The 16,211-nt window shown below is 46.2% G+C and overlaps 3 protein-coding genes across 3 annotated transcripts in view; 1 reads left to right on the forward strand and 2 right to left on the reverse strand.

Annotated features, from left to right (window-relative positions):
• Nucleotides 1-739, forward strand: part of Scnm1 (sodium channel modifier 1) — an 8,262-nt gene extending 7,523 nt beyond the window's left edge. Inside the window, exon 6 of the mRNA XM_013015150.1 lies at nucleotides 579-739. Coding sequence (XP_012870604.1) covers nucleotides 579-678 — 100 coding nt within the window. The 3' untranslated portion in view covers nucleotides 679-739. The remainder of the gene's footprint in view (nucleotides 1-578) is intronic.
• A 520-nt stretch (nucleotides 740-1,259) lies between these two features.
• Nucleotides 1,260-6,237, reverse strand: Tmod4 (tropomodulin 4 (muscle)). Its single transcript, XM_013015074.1, has 9 exons — nucleotides 6,015-6,237; nucleotides 5,706-5,862; nucleotides 5,103-5,219; nucleotides 3,742-3,831; nucleotides 3,429-3,559; nucleotides 3,230-3,337; nucleotides 2,747-2,890; nucleotides 1,847-1,991; nucleotides 1,260-1,379 (listed from the first exon to the last, which is right to left on the reverse strand). Exons 1-9 carry the CDS (start codon nucleotides 6,135-6,137, stop codon nucleotides 1,357-1,359), a joined length of 1,038 nt encoding a protein of 345 aa, XP_012870528.1. The 5' UTR covers nucleotides 6,138-6,237; the 3' UTR covers nucleotides 1,260-1,356.
• A 1,883-nt stretch (nucleotides 6,238-8,120) lies between these two features.
• The window catches only part of Vps72 (vacuolar protein sorting 72 homolog (S. cerevisiae)), a 13,590-nt gene continuing 5,499 nt past the window's right edge, over nucleotides 8,121-16,211 (reverse strand). Inside the window, exons 2-6 of the mRNA XM_013015050.1 lie at nucleotides 15,365-15,517; nucleotides 15,092-15,206; nucleotides 12,910-13,086; nucleotides 9,895-10,039; nucleotides 8,121-8,703 (exon numbers count right to left, since the gene is read on the reverse strand). Of these exons, the coding sequence (XP_012870504.1) occupies nucleotides 8,316-8,703; nucleotides 9,895-10,039; nucleotides 12,910-13,086; nucleotides 15,092-15,206; nucleotides 15,365-15,517 (978 nt within the window). The 3' untranslated portion in view covers nucleotides 8,121-8,315. The remainder of the gene's footprint in view (nucleotides 8,704-9,894; nucleotides 10,040-12,909; nucleotides 13,087-15,091; nucleotides 15,207-15,364; nucleotides 15,518-16,211) is intronic.

Here is a 16,211-nt window from a genome sequence, read left to right on the forward strand (position 1 = left end):
CTGTGGCTCAAGTGGTAGAGTGCTAGCCTTGAGCTGAAGAGCTGAGGGACAGTGCCCAAGCCCAGAGTTCAGGCCCCACGACCGGACCCCAAAAAAAAACAACCAAAAAAAAAACTTAACACTCTACCACCTTGAGCCATAGCTCTACTTCTAGTTTTCTGGTGGTGAATTGGAGATAAGAATCTCATGGATTTTCCTGCCCAGGCTGGCTTTGAACCATGATCCTTAGATTTCAGCCTCCTGAGTAGCTAGGATTACAGGTGTGAACCACCAGCGCTCAGCTGGTACCCAGCCTTAGTCTGGGCATGTAACCTTCTTATGGTAGGCTTCCCCAGAAACTAAGCAGACAGGCACACAGTTCCATATCAAGCTCTTTATTGAGAAAGGGGGTCTTGTGAACTTTTTTCTTTTGGGACTGGCCTGGAACTGTAATCCTAACAATCTCTGCCTCCTGGGATTACAAACACTAATAGCTAGTAGTAGCTAGGATTACATGCCTGAGCCACTAGTGTCCAGCTGCCACTAACTTCTTAATAAACCTCTTTCCAGACTAATTCCATTTTCTTTGCTGTTTCTAGCTCTGGATGGATTCCAGATGGACAAGGTCGATGGAGAAAAGATGAAAATGTTGAGTTTGATTCTGATGAGGAAGAACCCCCTGATCTGCCCTTGGACTAACACCCTCTTTCCCCATTCATTTCACAAATAAACTCCGCTGAGCGCTGGGAGCTTAACTTTGCTACTGTTTGGTTCCATGTCCAATATCAGGACTTCAGAGCTACTTATTTGTACCTAGTCACTCCTTCCCTGCAATATACACAGCTCCCCATACTTCTGGCCCCTCCCCCACCGCCTACCAAAATCTTGCCAAGCGTCAGCTGCATGGAGCCCGGTGCCCTATTAATAAGTCTGTCAGAAAGAGGTCTTTGCCCTTCACATTGTCTGCTTCCTTCCCCACCTCCACTCCAAATCGTTCCCTCCTCAGATCACAGGAGAGATGTGGGTAGACACTGGGGCTTTCTGACTACATCTGGAAAAAGAATTGAGGCCAAGTACCAGGTAAAAGTTGAAAAGATTAAAGGGCACTGGCAGATTTATGGGGAACACCAAGAGAGGGAGCTCCCCCACCTCCTCTAAGTAACCTGAACCTCCCTGCCTGCTGATCCCCAGAGTATAAATAATCCCTTGATGAACTGGCAGTAACTCTTGGGGGTTAACGCCAAGATTCCCACCCAAAAGCCCAAGGAAAGAGGCAGACAGAATGGACAAAAGGGACTTTATTTACAGGAAAGCAGGAGAAGCGAGAATTTGTATCTCTAGGGTTCCTAGCTCTAGTTGGTGAAGGGAAGAGCGATGTTATCTCTTCTTTTGCTGGCGACCTGTAAAGGACAGAGTAATCATAAGTCTTTGTTTCCTTTCTTGCTTTTGGCAAAGGCGCTCCCCTCCTTTCCAGTTCCTTAGCCAGACTTACAGTGTGGTAATGTTTTAGGCCACCTGACAGCCCATCCCACATTAGCAGGACAAAATAGGAAACCACACAGAAAATAAAAATGCCTGCAAGGCAAGCGCTCTACCACTGAGCCACCTTCAAAAATAAATAAATAAAAATGCCATGCCTCCCACTAGGTATTCATGAATAGGTCTCCCTTCCTTCCTACCTCTCTGTTGGTATGTATCCAGGTTAGAAGGTTTTTCTGTCTACTTTGTGATCCTTCATGGGATTTGAACTTGTGGTATGAATATCTGTGGTAGCAACTCAAGCTGTTTCTCACTGTTTTCAGGAGGATCTACCAGTTCCTGGACTGCTTGTCCTTTGTCCCCTCACACAGGCTCTGTAAATACTTACGTAGTTCATTGTTCCGGGTCACGGCCTGGGCCGCCCGGGCTCGAGGCCCCTGTTGTGTAAAGTGGTAGCCAAAGCGGACAATAGAGGGACACTGCTCCAGCACGGTGGCCATTTCCATCTCCACTGCATCACCGGGCCACTGGCGCTGGAGGATACGGAAGGGAAGGCTGTCAGCCCTGAGGTCTGGGTTGCTCACCATCCCACACTACTATAGGCCCCTTTGGGAAGTCAGGAGGCTTGTTTGTTCAGAAACAAGAGAGATGCTGACTTAGCTCCCCTCATGGAGGTAATAAGAGAATTCAAACACATGATTAACTGAGCTAGTTCTGCTGGGTGTGCTGATGGCTCATGCCAGTAATTACAGCTACTTAGGAGGCTGAGATCTAAGGATCACAGTTGGAAGCCAGTCCAGGGAGGAAAATCTGAGACTTGGCTCCAATTAACCACCAGAAAACTGGAAATAGCACTGTGGTTCAAAGTATTATGGTATGCTAGCCTTGAGCAGAAAAGCTCAGGGACAGCACCCAGACCCTGAGTTCAAGTCCTACAGCTGACAAAAAAAAAAAAAAGCTAGTTCCTTCATGGCTGGGTCAGGAAGGAAGCTCAGTAAGTATTCCTTGAATGCTAAGACCAGGGGAAAGGCCGGGTGCCAGTGGCTCATGCCTGTAATCCTAGCTACTCAGGAGGCTGCGATCTGAGGATCAGGGTTCAAAGCCAACCTGGGTAGGAAAGTCCATGAGACTCTTATCTCCGATAAACCACTAGAAAACCAGAAATGGAGGCTCAAGCGGTAGAGCACTCGCCTTGAGCTGAAGAGAGCAGGGACTGTGCCCAAGCCCAGAGTTCAAGCCCCACAACAGACCAAAAACAAACAAAAAACCAGGGGAAAGGAACGCTGACCTGGTTGTCTACACGGAGCTCAGTGAGTGTGGCGTTTTCTCGAACTGCCTTCAGCACAGCCATGAGCCCTGTACTGCTAATGAAGTTGGACTCGATGTTCAGGCTCTGGAGGCTACGGTTCTCACGCAACATGTCAGCCACCGCCTGGGTAGTAGGGACTTGTGTTAGGATTAGGGTAGTTTCACAGATGACTGAGGAGAGAAAGAACAGGAGCAAGAGGGAAACAGCTCTTCAAGGACCCTTCTCAAAGAGTGCAGCTAGAAGAGACAGAAAGGGGTGAGGACCATAGGGGAGAGCAGGGAGATGAAGTGAGTGGTGGAGTTGGGGACCTTAATAGAGGATTGTGGTCCTTTGGGAAGATCATCTTAAACTTTCAGAGTTGTGGGCCATTAGGAACAAGGGAAAGGATCTCTGTGAGGGCTGTCCTAAGAAAGCATGCTGGGAGCAGCAGCCCTGCAGGGAGTACACATCCACTAGCCTTACATTGGCAATGGGGTCACCACTCCTCGTGGCCACCAGACTGAAGCTCCGGACGTAGGTATTGGTCTTCATCGCCTCACACAACTCACTCAGCATGGGGATTGGGATGTCCTATCAGAGGAGTATAGGAAATGATGACTAAAGAGTCTTCTATGTCAACAGCAGTCCCAGTGTTATTATTTGGAAGATTGGCGTCAAATACCTGTATATTATTGAGGTTCACCTCCTCCAGCTCCTTGTCATTGCTTCGAACCCTCTTTAGCATTTCCTCAATGTTTGTAGGATTTGGGGGTTCATCTGGCACTGGCTTATATTTATCAGGCTGTACCACACCTAATGGGTGAATGCAGAAAAGGAACCCCAACATGTCCCCCAAACCTCCCCAGTTGTTCCTCTTATCACCCCTGCACCATGTCCTCACCCAGATTTCTCTTTTCTATCCCTTGCTACCTTTTCTCTAACCCTGGGACTGCCCGCCCAGAGCCCTGGGGTGCGGACTTCCCCACCACACTCACTGCTAATGCCTTCAGTGTTGCAAATTTCTCCACTGCAGATGGCATCATAGTATTGCTTGTTGCTCATCAGTGTGTACATGCCCAGAATTGCTGGAAAGGGTAAACAGAGAGGCATGGAAAATGAGGGGTATGGGGCTTGGTCCAACCCTGCCTCCTACCTTCCTCTGATGTGTCTTTTTTTTTTTTTTTTTTACAGCCTGGCTAGCTTCCTCTCTTCCAGAGAGGTTTCTTTTTTTTTTTTTTAATTTTATTTTATTTGTGAACATACTGTACAGAGGGGTTACAATTACATGGGCAGGATAATGCGTACATTTCTTACCAAGCATTGCAGCCTCCTCCTTTGTTTACCCTTCACATCCCTTCCCAGCCTCCCCCCCAAAGAGGTTTCTTATCCTCCCTCAGTCCTAGGGGTCTGTTCCAAAAACTGCCTAAGACCGTGGTTTCTAAAATATTGAAATAAGAAGTTTCTTAAGAGTTACTAAAGGATGAGGGTAGTCTGCATAAATTCCCTGATTTTAACCAGAATATCTTCACTTGAATTTGCCTTCATAATCCCTATAAAATTGCTCTTGAGATACTAACTTATTACATTTAAGATGAATGGATATATAAGCAAACATTTAAAAAGGAAAAAAGTGCCAGGTACCAGTGGCTTATGCCTAGCTATTCAGGAGGCTTTTGATCTGAGGATTGTGCTTTGAAGCCAGTCCCAGCAGACAAACCCATGAGGCTTTTTTTTTTGGGGGGGGGGTCCGGTCATGGGGCCTGAACTCTGGGCCTGGGCGCTGTCCCTCAGCTCTTCAGCTCAAGGCTAGCGCTCTACCAGTTGAGCCACAGTGCCACTTCCGGCTTTTTTCTTTTTGCTTATGTGGTGCTGAAGAATCAAACCCAGGGCCTCATGCATGCAAGGCAAGTGCTCTACCACTATGCCACCTTCCCTGCCCTTTTTAATTTTTTAAATTTATTTTATTCTATTTTTGTAGGTCCTGGGGCTTGAACTCTGGGCCTGGGCGCTGTCCCTCAGCTCTTCAGCTCAAGGAAAGTGTTCTACCACTTGAGCCATAGCACCACTTCCGGTTTTCTAGTGGTTTATTGGAGATAAGTCTCATGGTCTCTCCTGCCCGGGCTAGCTTTGAACTGTGACCCTCAGATCTCAGCCACCTGAGTAGCTAGGATTACAGGTGTGGGCCACTGGTGCCTGACTACAGAAAAGCAGAAGTAGAAGTAGGCTCAAGTGGTATAGCTCCAGCTTGGAGTTTGGGCTCCTGTCTGAGGCTCTCTCAGATCTCCAGGCCTTCCCCATTAATTCTCCTTTAAGGGGAGGCTCTCCCTCTCATTTTCATTTTTCCACAGCTGCCCACCTGCAATGTCACACATTTCAGCATCTGTGGCATGGGCCAGTGCCTCTTCCAGCTCAGGCTCCAGGGTGATCTGTTCCTGTGCTGGGATTTCTCTCTTGGGTTGAATGTAGGGTTTCCCTGATGGGGAGATGAAGGATGCTTCAGGTAGGGATCATTTCTCCCAATATCCTTGCCTCCAGCTTCCTTTCTTTCTCTAGGAGGCATAACATTGGATTACTAGGGGGACATAGGAAAGCCTGAATCCTCCACAAACTTAGGACTCTTGGGTCCTAGGGTCTTTGAAAAAAACTGAAGATCTGAGATGTATTGGTGCATGCCTCTAATCCCAGCACTTGGGAGGTAGGAGCTGAGGTAGGAGAATCAAGAATCAAGCCCAGGACAGCCTGGGCTATGTAATGAGACCTTATCTCAAAACAAAATAAAATAAAACACACATATACACCCACCTACCCTCAAAACAAACAAAGAGTACAAGCTGGCATACAGGTGTTAGGGCACCTCAGTCCCTAGGCAAGTAGGAGCTATAAGGTAAGAGGGAAGCTGGAGGGGAAACATGAGAAAGTCATTTGATTTCTGAGCGGCATGGACATCAAGTCCCCATACCCTTCTTCTCGCCTGTGAAGGGCACCAAGTCATCACGCTCTTTGACCTCCAGTGCCTGTTGTTCCAGGTACTGCAAAAGGGCCTCTCGGTCCAGCGGCCCTGTTGGGCTCTTCTTTGTCTGGTCACGTTGTCTTAGTCCAGCTGGCAGGAGCATGTTCTTAGGGATGAGTTTTGGGGAGCAAGTCAGGTACTCTCTCTGGGTAGGAACTCTAGGGCTCCCTAAAACATCTCCAGATATTCACCCCTGTAGTTATCACTGGTCTCAGCCACCCTTCCCGAATGCCTGGTCCCCTGGGCCAGCATCCCTACCTCAGGGTCCATCTCCTGGAGCTCGCAGTCCAGCTTCTCTAGCTCTTCGGGGCTCAACGTCCTTAGGATCTCATCTTCATCTATATCTCTGTATTTCTCCAATTCCTTCTGATATGAGGACATGATGGCCCCCACCCACTCCCCACTGTGTGGCACTCAGAGCCTGGGGGGAACACGGGAAATGTATTTGAACATGGAAGGATGGACATGGACACAGTAGGGACCCAAAGTAACCAGCCAGGGGAGGATCACACAGTTAGATACCTTTTCAGGCTAGCAATCTAGTTGGAGATGGGGAAATGGGAAAGTTATGATGTTTTAAGTTAGAATTTGTCTCCTTCTTGCTTTTCTAACCTCTGGCTATTCTGGCCAGAGATCCCAGGATCTAAGCTGTATGGCAAAGAAATCCTGGCAGAACATCCCTTTCCCTACAACCTCACCCATCAGTGCCTCTCGGCCTAGCACAGCTGCTGGAAGCTCTGCCAGCAGAACTGGCTTCATGCCCAGTTCCTACTGAATATGGGAAGGGGGTGACAGAAAGCTACAGGGAAATTCTTCCTCTCTTCTCCCATTATTCAGCCTTTTTTTTTCCTGAACTGGTTAAAGGAAGGAAGAAACACTGGCTGGGTGAGTAGAAGTCTCTTATGCATTTCTACTTTTATTGTGGAGGATCAAGATTTCACTTTGTTAAAATTCTAAATCCTAGAGGAAAGCTAGGGCTCAGGAGCTGAGGGACTTCCAGGTTGGGGGAAGGGTCGTACAGCCTCAGAAGGGACCGAGTCCCCATAATCTGTCACCAGAAAGGTGACACCAGACCAATAGATAGGAAATAACCTTCTGAATGGAGTCATTTTACTAAAAACAGCACGAAGATTAAACTTATACAATCTTTCACAACATGAAAAATATACACTAGCACCACATGCATAATTTGAAGGATCCAAAGTGTATGAGACACAAGGACAACATAAACTATAGAGTTAAGAGACAGGACAGTAGCAGCAACATTCTCTGAGTGACAGGGACAGACACACTCTGTCACTCCAGGAGGAGCCCCTCTTCTTCCATCTCCCACCATAAACCCCCTCCTTCCCCACCTACCAGTTCTGATGGCCACTTCTCACCTCACCTTCCCGTCTATCCGTTGTTCTGTTTTCTGGGGCACTGTCCTGACAGCAGGAGGAGCCGGTGCCGGGGGAGAGGGTGGGGGAACAGTGAGCTCAGCATTTTATTATTTTAGCTCTGGCCAGGTGGGGGGTAGTGGGAGATCACATATACACAGCCCCCATACCCTGCCCAGCCCTGAGAGCCTCTAGTGGTCATCATCAGCTACGGCACCTCCTTTTCAGACAAGACCGTGTCCTAGAGTGGAATTTTGAGGTGTATCAGAAATTCCTACTAAGCAGGACACTGGTGGCTCATGCCTGTAATCCTAGCTACTCAGGAGGCTGAGATCTGGGGATCACGGTTCAAAGCCAGCATGGGCAGGAAAAGTCCATGAGACTTTTATCTCCAATAAACCACTCAGAAAACTGATAGTGGTGCTGTGGTTCAAGTGGTAGAGCGCTAGCCTTGAGCTGAAGAGCTGAGGGACAGCACCCAGGCCCAGAGTTCAAGCCCCATGACTGACAAAAAAAAAAATTCCTACTATTTGGTACTTGCCATATTCAAAGTAGTGAATAATAAGGTGACAAAAATGTTAAGTGTAAGGATTTCATAAATAGAAAAAAAAGCTAGTTTTAAGGTATTTTATAGCATAATTGGAGGAATGAATGAATATAATTTAAAAAGGACAAGCCTGGCACATGCATCCTTAACCCCAGCGTTGGGACACTGAGGCGAGAAGACTGCTTGAGCCAGGAGTTGGAGACTAACCCTAGGCAATCCAGCAAGACCTAATGTCAGAAAAGAAAAAGATAAAAAAGGATAATTCGTAATAAATACTATCCAAGAAATATAAACACATAAACTGGTGACAATTTAGAAGTAGAGCTACTTGCTTAGCAAGCACGTGCTGCCAGGTTCAATCCCCAGCACACATGGCACATACCACACACTTATATACTTCTTGTTCCCAACTCTAGATTAGACATCAGACAAAAATAAATCTTTCTGTTTTATTAGATTAAAAAACAACAAAACCAGAAAGAACTAGAAGAAAGGTGGGAAAAGAAATACAGAAGAGGACTGAGCAAGTTATCAGAAATGACAAAGGGAAAAAACAAAGAAAGGGAAGGGAAGGAGAAAAGTCAAGAGCCCCAGGTTAGGGCCGGAAGAGGTTTCTAGGGACTAGACATCTGTTCATTTGATGACGATTTTCTGACGTAAGGCTCGGGGCCCAGAGCCAGGGAGGGGCTCAGGAGGGGGGGGGCCAGGGCCTAGGGCCGAGGCAGTGGGAGGTAGTCCATGGGCAGTGATATACTTCTTGTAAGCTTCACGGATGATCTTGAAGGCTCGAGCAGTGGCATAGGGTATATCTGTTACAGGGTCCCGGTATAGGGCTGGACGGTGGGTCACTGGGCAAACCTCCCGAACTGGGACCTTTGGGGGTCGCCCTTGGGGGAACCATTCTTCAAATGTTGCATCATCACTGAATGTGATGAAGGTACGTGAGCAGCGAGCAGGAGGGATGACAGGTCCACTCCCAGCATGAGGAGTCAATGCAGAAGCTGAAGGAGCTGGATCAAGTCTGAGGGCAAAAGACAAACACAAAGAGTTGAGGAGAAGACAATGGATAGAGAAAGAAATCAGAGCTGAAGAAAGAGAAAGGATGTAGACTAGTGAGGATATCCTTAGATAACCTACTAAATGGTATAAATGAGGGGAAGAAATGAGGTTAATAAATAAAGTAGGAAGCCAGGCGCTGGTGGCTCACGCCTGTAATCCTAGCTACTCAGGAGGCTGAGATCTGAGGATCAGGGTTCAAAGCCATCCCGGGCAAGAAAATCCATGAGACTCTTATCTCCAATAACCACTAAAAAACTGGAAGTGGTGGTGTGGCACATGCAGTAGAGCGCTTGCCTTAAGCTGAAGAGCTGAGGGACAGTGTCCAAGCCCAGAGTTCAAGACCCGGGACCGACCAAAAAAATAAAAAAGAAAGAAAGTAGGAGGGCTAGGAAGGTGGCTCAGTGGTAGAGCACTTGCCTTGCATGCATGAGGCCCTGGGTTCGATTCCTCAGCACCACAAAAACAGAAAAAACTGGAAGTGGGTGCTATGGCTCAAGTGGTAGAGCACTAGCCTTGAATTGAAGAGCTGAGGGACAGCGCCCAGGCCCAGAGTGCAAGCCCCACGACGGACAAGACAAAAAAAAATAAAATAAAATAAAGTAGGAAGTAGTGCTGTGGTTCAAGGGGTATAGTACTAGCTTTGAGCACAAAGAGGCAGCAAGTAAGCCCTGAATTCAAGTCCCATAACCAAAAAAAAAAAAAAAAAAAGTAAAACCAGTAGCTGGATGCCAGTTGCTCATGTTCATCATTTTGACTACTCAGAAGGCTGAGATCTGAAGAACAGGATTCAAAGCCAGCCCAGACAGACAAATCCTAGAGACAAGATCTTATGTCCAATTATCCAGTAATTCAGTAAAAAGCCAGAATAGGAGATGTGGCTCAACCAGTAGAGAGCAATAGTCATGAACAAAACAGTTAATGGACAGCTCAAGTTCTGAAGTTCAAGCATGAGCATTGGTGAAGTACATGTGCATGCATGCAAACACACACATACACATACACACACACACACACACACACACACACGAAAATAAGAGAGAGGTAAAGAGAAAAATAAGGTACTGAAAAGAGGACAGAATCTGAGAAGTATGAGAGAGCTGTGAGGAAAGCCAGTGACATTTAATCAAGACGACACAGTTGATGACTGACTCACCCCTCTACATCCACATTCTCTTCTTTGGGGCCTGGCTCCCCAACCAGTGGCACTGTCACGGAATGATAGGTGATTATGGGCCCGGGACACTTCCGTTTCTTATGAACCTGTTTCTTCTTGTCAGCCTCAAGCCTCTCATATGTCTCTTCAGGGACAATAAGAAGATAATTAGTTTCTCTTTTTCTCACACTCTGGTCCAAATTTTCTTCCTGGCTTCCCATCTACTACAAGGCAATGGGTGGAAGTTCTAAGGTACTCTAGTACTCCCTGCTTCCTGAGCGCTCTGCTTACCCCTCCTGACATCATCTCCATTCTCCTTTCTCAAATACACTTGGGGCCTTACTCACGCAGAATTGGAATAAGAACTGTGATAAGGAGAAAACAAAATCTGCTCTACAACTGCCCTGGGTCAACCTGCTTCTAGCCAAAACAGCCCATTACATCATTAAGAGTCCTTTCCTATTTTCAGCTGAAAATGCAATTCCCAGTGAGCAGTTTTATCTTTTAAAGCCATAAAGGGCACCAGTCTAATCTGGCTTATTACTGTCCTTCAAGTAGTTGAAATGGGTACCACGTTTCCATCAAGACCTCTCCAGGCTCAGCACCCATTCCACAGAACCATTCCTCATACCACAAGGATTTGTCACCCACTCAATTATGCTACCCCTTTGTCTTTTCTACTACCCTTCTGTTAAAACTGTGTTTACCACAGTTTATGGCAAGCCAGACCACTCAAGTGTTTGATGTGTATAGTGTTTTTTTTTTTTTTGTCTATCATAGGGCTTGAACTCAGGGCCTGAGCACGGTCCCTGAGCAACTTTGTTCAAGGCTAGGGCTCTACCACTTTGAGCCACAGCTCCACTTCCAGTTTTTGAGTGGTTAATGGAGTGGGGACTTTTCTGCCTGGGCTGGCTTCAAACCATGATCCTCAGATCTCAGCCTCCTGAGTAGCTAGGATTATAGGCATGAGCCATCAGTGCCCTGCAAGACATTCCTTTTCAAGTCACTTTAATCCCTGTGGCTACTCTATACATTACATGCCTGGACCATGGCAGACTATATTGCATATCTATCTATCTATCTATCTATCTATCTATCTATCTATCTATCTATCTATCTATCTATCTATCTATCTATCTATCTCTTCCAGGCAGAGACTGTGACTCATTATTAGGATCGTGCAGCATCATATACATTCTGGGCACTCAATAAGTATTTGTTAATAAATCAAATTATTCCTGGCCCCTTTCCTCAAAATGAAGTCTAAATTTTTGTGTCTGGCTTTTTTTTTTCTGTCAGTCCCTGTGTTTGAACTCAGGGACTTACACTCTTTTTGGATTGCTTACTCATGCCTAGTGCTCTACCACTTGAGCCATGCTTCCAGCTTGACCTTTTGTTGCTTATTTTGAGATGGAACCTTGAAGACTTTCCTGGATCTCATCCTCCTGATCTAGGATTACAGGCATGAGCCACTGGTGGCTGGCTACTATGTCTTCCTTGTACATAGATAATACAAACATAATCCTCTAAAGTCTAACTGTTGTCCTCTGGAAACCCTGTTAGTGACTGAAACTCTTTGGAACTTGGATTCTGACTAATACTACTACTATCCTTCCTTTGAGCCAGCCTTCTAACCTTCTTCTTGCCTGTACCCTGTGGAACTCCTTGCTCTATAATTAGTCACCTCACCTATCTGTATCTTCAAGCTCCTTACACAGCATTCTGTATGCAGCTTGCCTTACTAGGAACCTGGTCATCCAAGGCTACAGCTTTCCCTGTGGCCCTCTGGAGGCTGCTCATTCTCTCACATTCCACAAAGGTCATAGCTGTGACATGCTTTTATATAATAAATTGCAGGATTATATACCCAATAGCACATATATTGAAGGGTGTTTTTGTTCTGGGAGTGGGGCTTGTAGTCAGAGCCTTGGGTGCTGCCCTGAGCTTTTGTGTGCCAAGACTAGCACTCTACCACTTGAGCCACAGCTCTACTTCCAGCTTTTTGGTGGTTAATTGGAAGTAAGTCTTAGGGACGTTCCTGCCTGGGCTGGTTCCAACCATTATTCTCAGATCTCAGCCTCCTAGGTAGCTAGGATTACAGGCGTGAACCACCAGCACCTCGTCTTTATGTATTTTTTTTTTTTTTTGAGGCAAGATCTCACTCTGTGGCTCATACTGACCCTGAACTTGTAATTATGCTGCCTCAGTCTTGTGATATTACAGGTGTGTACTTCCAGGTCTTCTTACTTTCTCTTTTTCTTTTTTTTTAATGTAGGTACTGGGACTTGAGTTCAAGGCCTTGTATGTTGCTTGGCTTTTTTCTGCTGGCATTTTACCACTTAAGCTATGTCTCCATTTTGCCATTTTGGTGGCCAACTGGAGATAAGACTTTTCTACTTGGACTAGTTTCAAACTGACCTTAAGACTTCAGACTTCTAAGGTTTACAGGTGTAAGCCCTTGGCCCCTGGCCTCACTCTTCTGATTATCATGTGATAAAAAGCAAGAGGCAGAGTTTCAGCCATTTGGCTTTAAGTAAATAGCACTAGAGTTTTAATTCAGTTCTCTATTGTTTTTTTGTTTTTGTTTTTTTTTGTCAGTCATGGTACTTGAACTCAGGGCCTGGGCAGTCCGTGAACTCTTTTTTGCTCAACGCTAGTATTCTACCACTTTGAGCCACAGTACCACTTCTGGTTTTTTGGTGGCTCACTGGAGATAAGAGTCTCTGCCGGGGCTGGCTCTGATCCCTGATCCTGAGCTCTCAGCCTCATGAGTAGCTATGATTACAGGAATGAGCTATTGGCGCCCAGCTTTATTAGGTTATTTTATACCAAAACCCTCAATATAACTATTCTTCAGAGCTCTCACACAATGGACCCTTGCTTATCACCTACTGTCTTCATTTCCTTCTTTTGATTATTTTGTCCCTATCTCCATTTCTCCAATCCTCCAGGTTTCACAGTTTTCCTCATGCTCTTCATTATCTCTACCCATATTTCCCTAAGCCGCAGACTGACCCAGTGAACGTAAGTTGAGCTCTTCTGTGATCTTAGCCTCCCTGAGTAGCTCTTCCTGGGTCAGTGGTCGCTCAAAATGAGGCCCCTTTCGTCGTCGGGACTGGCCTTGCCTCTCCTGTACCCGAAGGAACGTTTGTCGTGTATGCTCAGCTGTGGACTGACGCATGGATTTCCGACCTGAAACAAAACCAAATAGGAAGAAATTGTATTTATTTATTTATGTTTGGTTGTTATTGGTCCTGGAGCTTGAGTTCAGGGCCAGGCACTGTCCTTGAGCCTCTTTGTGCTCAAGGCAAGCGCTCTACCACTTGAGCCACAATGCCACTTTCAGCTTTTTTTTTGGTCAGTCCTGGGGCTTGAACTCTGGGCCTGGGTGCTGTCCCTCAGCTCTTCAGCTCAAGGCTAGTGCTCTATCCCTTGAGCCACAGCACCTCTTCCTGTTTTCTGGTATCACAGACTTTCCTGCCAGGGTTGGCTTTGAACCCCTGATTCTTAGATCTCAGCCTCCTGAGTAGCTAGGATTATAGGCGTGAGCCACCAGCGCTTGGTTTCAGCTTTTTTGATACTTTTTTGTTGTTGGTGGTCGAGGGGCTTGAACTCTGTGCTTGGGCATTGTTCCTCAGCTCTTCAGCTCAAGGTGAGCGCTCTACGGCTTGAGCCACAGCGCCACTTCCAAGGTTTCCGCTTTTTTAGTAGTTTATTGGATTTAAGAATCTCGCAGGGGGGCTGGGAAGGTGGTTCAGTGGTAGAGCGCTTGCCTTGCATGCCTGAGGCCCTGGGTTCAATTCCTCAGCACCACATAAGCAAAAAAAAAGAAAAAAGATGGAAGTGGCGCTGTGGTTCAAGTGGTAGAGCGCTAGCCTTGAGCTAAAGAGCTGAGGGATAGCGCCCAGGTCCAGAGTTCAGGCCGCGAAACTGGACCCAAAAAAAAAAAAGAATCTCACAGGGACTTTTCTGCCCAGTCTGGCCTCAAACCATGATCCTAAATTCTCAGCCTCCTGAGGAGCTAGGATTACAGGCATGAGCCACTGGCATCCAGCAGTGAAGAAAACTGAATTCACACCCACTCATCTATTCTTTGTTTACCCATGGGTTTTGGGGGTTTTTTGGTCAGTCGTGGGGCCTGAACTCTGGGCCTGGGCGCTATCCCTCAGCTCTTCAGCTCAAGGCTAGCGCTCTAGCATTTTGAGCCACAGCACCACTTCCAATTTTTTTCTGCTTATGTGGTGTTATGGAATCGAACCCAGGGCCTCGGGCATGCAAGGCAAGCACTCTACCACTGAGCCACCTTCCCAGGCCCCAGGTTGTTTTTTTTTTAAAAAAAACAACAGGTTCTTAGGATTCCCCAAACTCAGTTTCCTGGGATTAAAGGCATGTACCTATTAAAATTGTGTGTGTGTGTGTGTGTTTGTGTGTGCATGTGTGCACGCACAGGCTGCTACTGGAACTTGAACTCAGGCATTCTTGTTCTTTTTGACTGCTCTCACTTAGAATTTTTCCCTTATGGCTGGTGCTCTACTAGTTGAGCCACATCTCTAATCCAGCATTTTTTGCTACTTAGTTGGAAATAGGGTCTCATTAACTTTTCTGTCCAGGCTTGTTTTGAACTGCAGTCCTCAGATCTCAGCCTCCTGAGTAGCTAGAATTACAAGTATGAGTCACTAGTACCTGGTTAAATTATTTATAATTTCAAATTTATAAAAATCACTGCAAGAGGGGCTGGAAAGGTGGCTCAGTGGTAGAGCGCTTGCCTTGCATGCATGAGGCCCTGGGTTCGATTCCTCAGCACCACATAAGCAAAAAGAAAAAAGCCAGAAGTGGTGCTGTGGGTCAAGTGGTAGAGTGCTCGCCTTGAGCTGAAGAGCTGAGGGACAGCGCCCAGGTCCAGAGTTCAGGCCCCACGACCAGACCCCCCCAAAAAAAAATTATAAGTAATAAATAAGTAAATAATAAACAAATAATAAGTAGTAAACAAAAGTAAAACATAAAGAGCATTGAACAAAATGCTATGTATGTTTTTTTCTGAATGGTGCCAGTTAAATTGCACACTTCAGTGCATACGTCTTAAGGGTTTTCCTTTCATGACACAGTGTAGTTATCAACTTTAGTAAATTTAACATTTATAAAGCAATTCACTATCACATTCCAAGATTTTCATGTGAGCCCAAACTTCTCCACTCACTGTCAGAGCCATCATCCTGTAGTTCAAGTGGCAGCAGAGCCTTCTCTTCTCGGGCCTTCTGGGAGCTACCAGCTGGGGTGCTGACCTTTCGAGGCCTCAGGCTTTTTAGAGGCTCCTGCGAATAGATTAGAATCAGATTAAGTTTAGGCAGAGATGAAGGTATTAGAGAAAAACTAACTGTAGGAAATGGGACTGTTATGAGGACTACGGGAACCTGATAAAGAGAAGGGCATGGAGTTAGGAAGCCCCATGAATCCAGGATTACTCCTGTACCTTATAGGCTTTGGTGACTATTCGGCGCTTCCTTCTCGGCTCTTCTGCTTCTCCATCACTGGATGGTTCATCTCCTTCATCGATGTCAAAGTCAGAGTCCACTTCATCCTCTGTGTCTGACTGATCCCCTTGATACTCATCATCTCCAGATTCCTGAGGACACAGGGAGATGAGAACTGGTTGGCCGTGGAGTTCTTTTTGCTGTTGTTGGTCATGGGGCTTGAACCAGGTACCCAGTAGCTATCAAGTTCTTAATGTCCCTTCAGGAGGAACAGAATTCCTTAACTTTCCTGAAGGGCTGCCCCATTTGCCTTTTCAGCTTAGCCCTCTGCTTTTCTCAGGCAAAGATTTTTTGGTTGGTAGCCTTTGGTTTCAGCATCACTCTCTTCCAGCCTTCACTGTGTTTTATCTATAGCACTCTGTATTGTTTACTGGGGAACAAAAGGATATGGTTTGGTCTTACTTCAAGGGGTTCACAGGATATCATCATAAAAAGAAGTTTTAAGTTGGACACCAGTGGCTCATCCCTTATTCCTAGCTACTCAGGAGGTAGATTCCAGGAGGTAGAGGTCCTGTAGATTCTCTACAGGACATTATTCTAGAGCCAGCCTGGGCAGAAAAGTTCACTAGACTCTATCTCCAAAATAACCAGCAAAAAAGTAAGGTTGAAGCCGGGGGCCAGTGGCTCACCTGTAATCCTAGCTACTCAGGAGGCTGAGATCTGAGGATCACATTCAAAGCCAGCCCATGAAGGAAAGTCCATGAGACTCTTATCTCCAATTAACCACCAGAAAACCAGAAGTAGAGCTGTGGTTCAAGTGGTAGAGCACTCACCTTTTTTTTTTTT

Source organism: Dipodomys ordii, unplaced genomic scaffold (genome assembly GCF_000151885.1).
Source record: "Dipodomys ordii isolate 6190 unplaced genomic scaffold, Dord_2.0 Scaffold26, whole genome shotgun sequence".
In the NCBI taxonomy this organism is placed as follows: domain Eukaryota; kingdom Metazoa; phylum Chordata; class Mammalia; order Rodentia; family Heteromyidae; genus Dipodomys; species Dipodomys ordii.